This window comes from Topomyia yanbarensis, chromosome 2 (assembly GCF_030247195.1).
Source record: "Topomyia yanbarensis strain Yona2022 chromosome 2, ASM3024719v1, whole genome shotgun sequence".
Classification (NCBI taxonomy): Eukaryota; Metazoa; Arthropoda; class Insecta; order Diptera; family Culicidae; genus Topomyia; species Topomyia yanbarensis.
In genome coordinates, this window is record NC_080671.1 from 22,835,585 (window position 1) to 22,843,369 (window position 7,785).

A 7,785-nucleotide genomic window follows, 5' to 3' on the forward strand; every position below is an offset into this window, starting at 1 on the left:
ACCGTTAGGCGGCGCTAGTGAGCATGTCAGTTGTTCAACCTAATGTAACACCTAATTTCGTGATTGTTTAGCGAGTCAGTGCATTCGGCAAAGTTGCTCACGAGATCAAAACCTTCGAGGTGGTATATCAAATATTATGGGATTCTCCCACTAGGAGGTGCTAGTGAGCTAGAGCATTTCTTCTACCTATTACATCTCAGTTTTCTGACTTTGGAAAGTTGTCGTTCTCTTTTTTCTTCAAACTAAATCCGAAAATGGTGAATGTCACTAAGGGAAAGAATAAATCGATTATATACCGAAAATAAGTTCACCTGACGTTCCTCTTACTCAACTTAACTATTTTTTTCATTCATGATTTTGGATTATGCACGCAAAGAAATTAAAATTTGGAAGCCGTAAAAGACCTGTGTACCATTTCTGTAACATCATTCGACCACTCACGATGGTAATCGGTAAAAGGGGCTGGTTACAACACGCACAGAAATAATAACACAACCTTACTAAATACAGAAAATGCCAAACAAACACAATTGTTCTTTAATTTGTAACGTACTGATTTGATTCGAAAATCGTATAGCTCACTTATGACATTAATTATACTATCATACTGAGTAGAACAATATTGATTATAACTATTGAATAGAATAAAACAATTTTACGTGTATCCGTTCCTTTTACTTATTTGGCAGCTAAATACATCTGAATACTATGTCGAAATATTTTCATAAGACGCTTCGGATGTAGTTAGGATCAGAGTTAAAAATATTCAAATTCATTGAATGAAAATTGATCATATTCAGCCGCATTCATTTTCAATATTCAGTGACGCAGCTGAAAACGTAAAACGAACAAACCGCCCATTCATTCATGCAAATTTTCATTCGTCTCCGATTATTACACGAAGCGACCGTGCAGCAATGAATCTAACGCATCAAAGTAGGCCCTGGCACAATGTAAGCGATGATGGTTGTTGTTTTATATGCTTTACTGGCATTTGAAAACATTTTCCTAGATAATTAGTGAAACGAATATCTTGTACGATATTCAACTGAATGAATAGAAGGGATATTTGAATGAATATTTTTTCTATTCACCACGAGTCGCGCCAGGTTCATTTTCAGCCATCAAAGCTTCGATTATTTTTAACTCTGGTTAGGATACTATGACTACATAGTTAATTAAGAAGGATCCGGTTCGCGGTGACATTTACTCTTGCCGCATCGCATGTTCTGTCACAGGTGCCATGGTGCAATAATTTCAAAATTCTTGAATCAACAACTCAGGCAAAGATACTGCACTTCCTTCATAGTCGGAATCTTGAGATTCAGAATCATGAATATGCATGTTCACTAGTGCTACCTAGTGGCAAAATCGTAGTGTTCAGTGTATCACTTCGTAGGTTTTTATCTCTTGTGTAACAATATCGAAGACACCGTCAAATCAGAAATTCGAGATACCGGTATTCTAAAGACTATCTGTGTTGTACAAAGTACAACGCGCGAGTACTAGTGTTACAAAATTTGGTGCGAGTGCCGGAGGGTTAGAACCATTCGAACGAATTTTCTTCCTGTTTCATTTCATTATCATTCTAGAAAATCCGGTTTTAGGATATATCCAACTGCCCAACTATATTTTCACAATCTGGAATCCAAAAGTTGCACACAGTTGCATTGTATATACACCCAAAACAAAAATCTCTTGCAATAATTGCAAGCGACAATCACTTGCAAATAATGTTAGCATCGCTTGCAATGTTGCAGTTAAAGCCGCTTGCAATTGTTGCAAGCATATAAAATCACTTCATCTCTCTCTATACGTACATACGTTTCTTCAACACACTGTCGAAGGATTACCACCACATTCACGTGCCTATGCTGGTTGGTATAGCAACGCACGGCGAGTTTTTATTTTCTGTCTACTTTTTATTCATTCCTCACCAACATCATCAAATGCAGTTTTGTGGTTTATTCATTACACACGAGACAGCATCAAATTGCGAATGTGACGATTGTACGAGTTTTAACGTGCTGTTCTCATGTGTAAGGACATATCAGTGCTTATAGTTAGCGCTATGATGCGCAAAGACGTGAGTTCAAATCTGGCTGCGTGTTTTCTTTTTTCATTAATCGTGAAATCATCCAATAGTTTATATATGATTTTTATCCACTTATTACTATCTGATAGTATGGTTGGGTGGATAAAGAATTGCTTAGCGATCTGTTTGTGCGGGGTTCATTTTTCAATGCCAACAGTCTTTTTTCTAACTCATATTGGTCACCAATACACATACATCGCTAATACATAGGCAAAATTCGCATTTTCTGTTTCTTGCATTGCATGCAAGAAAGCTTCTTGCAATTTTCGCACATTACCAGAACGCTAGCAATTTTCGCTCGTATTTATTGCATTAATGTAAGCGAATCTTACCGGGTACGTTTTGGGTGTATAAGGTGTAATTATTTTCGAAGGGGTGGGTTAAACCATATTCATTTATTGGGTTTTTTTTATTGCAAGAGATTTATTTTTTCTCAAATATTCATATTCAATCATTTAAGATTTTAATTTTAAGAATTTCACTACATTTCAGCAAATTTTTAGTTGAATATATCCTCGTGAAAACCTTTGGCGTAGGATAGCAAAATGTCTTCTTCGATTACCAGAATATGTCAAAATGCTCCTCAAACGAAACTTCTCTACCGTAACGCGCTGTAATATTCCCCATACTCAACCCAGCTTATCACGCATCATAAACTTCCCGTTATCCCGCAATTTACAGCCGGACCCGGAGTTCATAAAACTCCCGCTTTTAACCAGAGTGAAATTATTGCAACCTGCATCCATCACATCCTGAATGCCTGGTGGTGGTTCACAAAGAACCCGTTCCCAGCCACAGTGAGTCGCAGTCGCACAAAGGGGCCCTGGAATTAATAAAACACTTATAAATCACCATCATTTTCCGTATCATTGGTCATAAATTTCCGCTACATTTCCACGCCTGACCAACGTTTGGGTAGATCATGGGAAGCTCGTGGTTAACTGATCCACCTATTGAACGCTGACACAATGGCCATCAGAAGTTTCTGCCGAGCTGCCGCTGTCACAATTCATCCAATTGAACGGCGTCGCTCTCCAGCTCGGAATGATGAATTGAACTTATCATCACGGATCATGTTCTAGCACTTGTAAACATGAACTAGCAGAAGCAAACCTCCCCTCCAGCTTCCTGTTTCGTTCAACCGACAACAGACCCGAAGAAATAATAATAATTTATGATTATGCTTTTATTATGTCGTTATTGTTGGCTCCTTCCTCCGAGATTGCTTATCGACCGAACGACCTGCGATTATATTATTACCAACCATTACAATTGCAAATCTAGGCCAAAACGCTTCTCTAACACATTCCAATCTTCTCCGCAACGTCTTCCACAGGTGACAAACCGCACGTCTGCGAGGTGTGCAACAAATCCTTCGCGCTCGCCTGTAACCTGAAGGCGCACATGAAAACCCACGAGGAGGGTGCCGGGAATGAGCACGACGGCGAATCGCAGCGAGGTCCCGGCAGCAGCCACAGCGAAGGCGAAGAAACCAGCCCGCCGATGTCGTTCGAGAAGGCCGAGGAGCGGTTGAATTTCTCCAAGCATCTACTGTTCTCCAACTACACCAAGCAGATGCTGTCCGGTGTTGGCTGAGTGCTTCCTTTTCGAAGCCGACAGCCGAACGCTTCGTGGGAGAGTGTCAAATCGGCGAGGACAGACGAACCGGTGACGGTTCGCGTTGTGTTGTGAGCGGACGCTTTCGTCTTTTTGCGCAAGCGCTACTTGCTACTTGTACTTAATTTGTCGTGCACTGTGTGTATAGTTTCTCACCCGTATCTGTGTTTTTGTGTACATTAATTTTCTAATGCAAAAAGGTATCACTTCGAAGGGCTATTCGTGTTTGAAGGAAAGAAAACTGTTTATTTCGTTTTTTTCGTGTTGTATCGTTAGTCGCCGGACGCACTGCTGTAAATAGGTTCAACTTTGATATCGGAAATACTAAGTTGTGTGATTAATCCCCGTATCAGTAACTGAGAGAAACAAGATTTTTAATTATGATTATTGAATAAAATTGTACAGCTACTGTCGAAAACTAACTATGGGTATTATTTTATTGACATGATTGAGAATTTGTCCCACAGATTGGCTCAAAGAAGTATCACATCTGGTTAGGGTAAATGCGTTATGAGCAGAGAACGGTAGGTATTCTGTTGTGTTATTCACGCAAAAATGTACTAAACATTGCAAGTGTATAATTGCGGTTTTAGTGATCAACCGTTACTAGCTGTCAGTAGTGACACTAAAGCTCTTCCTCTCAATAACTGGCCGAAAAAAACCTTCCCTCCCGACACACAAATTTCCGATCAACATGTGATACGTGCCATTTCAGCCAGGCGCTACTGATTCCAGATTTCTGATTCCCTCTCGACTTGGTCCGTTGAATCTCGAATGGTAAGTATACTATCAAGCTCATATAATTCATGTGGAACATGCGCATTACCACCGGAAGAGTAAATGTCGTCAAAACCTGATCCAGAGTCGTCTTAAGATCACTAGAGGAGTCTGGGCACCATTGAATTGAGAGGTCCCTAGTATTGGTCAGGTGTAACGCTTATATAGAGTTACTGTCGATAAAAATGATAAAGCATCACTACTATAGAAGTAGTTAATTTTTTTTAAATGAGAAAAATATCAAATAGCAAAATATTTGAAGGCTATAAATGCCGATGCATTTTTTTAGTGCATTCGCATATCATTGTTCAACGATGGACAGTGCATTAGCCAAAACAGAAAAATGAAGAAGTTAAGATTACTTTCTATGTTGTCAATTGTTGGAATTTCCAATTATTGTATTATTTTTTGGGTCTTGAACCTAACAGGTTCAAGGTTCGCTCGAAATTTCCAAGTTTTGTTCATTGATATAATCTCTTGAGCAATGCTAACTATCGAACTGTCCGTTCGAGCCTTTTCATTTTAGAGCTTCCATAATATTGCATATTTCACACAAAATTGGATTATCACTTGTGTGTGCACCTTCCTTCAAAGTGTGATAAAAGTGCACAATCATATCGGTTCGCTTGGAAGTTATAGGTGCACTTATTCATTGATTAATAATAAATAAATGCACTGAAAAATCCCAAGCGATCCGACGTAAGCTTGTATGACAGCCCAATTTGATGTGACATGCGCAATATGTACAAAAGCGTTGCGAGTACACTAAATAACAGTCATGCTCGATCTCTTCTGGATATTTTTCATAAATATAAATATTTGGTGTAATTTAAATAAATGTCGTGAATGACATAATGGCGATGTATATTGTTAAGCTTTTTGTTAGTTGCGTCCTTCATATGCCATAATTTTCAAGTAACAATGGTCCTTTATTGTCGTCAGATTTTCGGCAGAACCAAGTACAAAAGTTAAAAAAGCAAAAACTTGTTGTCGTCACTTTACTCCCCCTTTAAGGGGGAGTAACAGTTTCAGCAAGAATTGAAAAAAAAACACTTTCGATGCGAATTTTTTTAGAACTTTGCGTGAAGCGAATTGATCAAAACTTCCTTACATTATAGTGTATCATTTCTGTAACATTCTGTAATTTTTCCATGCAAAATATCGAAAATCGATTCGGTGACGAAGCTTTTTGTAGAACGACTCTAGAAAAAACAACATGATTTGCGGTGTTACCTGCGATTCAAAAACTACTTTAACGATTACTTTCAAACTTTGCATATACATTCTATGTAAAAATACTTAACCCCTACGTTTAGTTTTCGAGACAAATTTTCAATTTAGGGGATTTTTTACTCATTTTAAATAAAAAAAATAATTTTTTTGCGATTCCACTATTTCACTAGTGAAAACCCCCTTAATTGAAAAATTATCACAAAAACTGAACTTAGGGGGTAGGTATTTTTTACATAGAATAGTTCGAAAGAAATCTGTTAAGCAGTTTTTGAACGGTAGGTGAAGAATTCCACAAAGGTCTGTCCGAAAATCTCCAAAATCGTGACCGACCATTTTGTATTCCGATGAAACTTTACAGGTTACATGTGCATGGAAAACACATTTTCCACAGTCAATAAGATTATTTTGACTCAAGCGAAATTTTTTAACAGGGCATAGACGTTTCTACGTGCATTAATATCATTTTTTTGTTCGGATGCTCAATTTTATACAGTAAAACTATCTGAGAACAAAATACAGGGAATGAATACTTCACTGAAAAAAATATTGTGTCATTTTTTACCAAAACAAAATTTTATATTTAAAATTAAAATTGCAAATAAACCCATTTTTCAATCTTTTTTTATATTTTTGCAACAAAAACCTATAGAGAAAAGAGAATTTTTGAATGTAATTGCATGATGGAAAACTTATTGATAAATTTTTTTTCTAACGATAACTTTGTACATGTTTCTAAATTTCAATCTAATTCACGGTGTGTTTGGTAGAACAATTTTATTCGAAAAAATTGGCATCGCTAAAACTTCAGCATGTGATAGAATGGGCTTTTCCTTCTCATTTGAAAGTAAAATTAAAATATTCTGTCGGGGGCTCCAGAACAACTTTTTATTTTAAAGTTTTTTGTTTGAAAACTTAGGTTTTTCAATGAAACTGGTTCACATTTTTGCCCCTAGGTAGTACTTTAGACATTCAAATATTACCATGTAACGAGTACATATATGCCGGTAGATTGTCTGCAATGTTGTATACAAATAGTATACCAGTATAGTTTAGTTTATTATTGTTTAGGTTATAAAATGAATGTTAAATGAATAATGAATATGGAATAAATAATTTCAAAATAACTTAATAGATTTGGTCGAGTATTAATTCGACACAAATCTTTAATTGGGATTACCGCATACTACGCATCCATATAGCATAGGACTTGGCATAAAAAATAAGCAAGTGAGTTCCTAGCATTCGTCTACCAATGAGACTGCTACCGACGCACCCGCTGATACGATGAAGATTTGCTACCGATTGAGGCCACTGACCCTTACGCAATGTGCCAGGGGAAAGATTCTTTTTCGCTCTGTCATGTGGGAGGGAAGCGGCTTGGTACGATTAAAACTGTCCGTTAGAAAAAGATGACCCTTGCTGCAATTTGGGATTTCGTGCATTTGAACACGATTTTCAAGAACTTCGCTAAGCAAGTTCCGGTACGAAGATTACCAAATGCCCGGTTAATCTGAGGATTCCCAATGCTAGATTTCTCACTTTGATCTGACTAGTGGAAGAGGCAGGAGTTGTCCGTTTCTAAAATTCGTGCCGTGGTGTGTTTAAAAAGGTAGCAAAGTGACATGAACATTCCTTAACAGTTTGCTAAAACGTTACGTTTCCTTTCCCAAACAGCTAGGTAGAATCCCATTCAGTGGCAGTCAGTGTAGGCAGTGTCGTGTGCGTATTTGTTTGATTAAAGGAAAGCCTCGTGTTCTCGTCCTACATGCAAAGTGCTTATTCTCTGGTTTGTGTGCGGTGCTATTTTTCTCGCAGATTTGCAACGGTCAAACGCCCAACACACCACACCATACCGCTAGCGACAGCTTCTGACCCCACCGTCAGCTCTTAGAGTTTCCCGGCGGTACACGTGGCCGGAAGAGGGTCGCTGACGTCATCAACGCGCCCTTGGCAGGGCAGACCAGCCGACACGCTACGATCGGCAACCAACATCATCTACGTTTTCGGTTGCGACCGTAATTTGCGGCGTCCGTACCACGTCGAGCGAATCTGGGGTGACGACT

The 7,785-nt window shown here is 38.3% G+C and overlaps 1 protein-coding gene across 1 annotated transcript in view; it reads left to right on the plus strand.

The window, feature by feature from the left end:
• The window catches only part of LOC131682953 (zinc finger protein 177-like), a 60,153-nt gene extending 56,084 nt beyond the window's left edge, over positions 1-4,069 (plus strand). The window contains exon 5 of the mRNA XM_058964774.1: positions 3,432-4,069. Coding sequence (XP_058820757.1) covers positions 3,432-3,691 — 260 coding nt within the window. The 3' untranslated portion in view covers positions 3,692-4,069. The remainder of the gene's footprint in view (positions 1-3,431) is intronic.
• Positions 4,070-7,785: the final 3,716 nt, after the last annotated feature.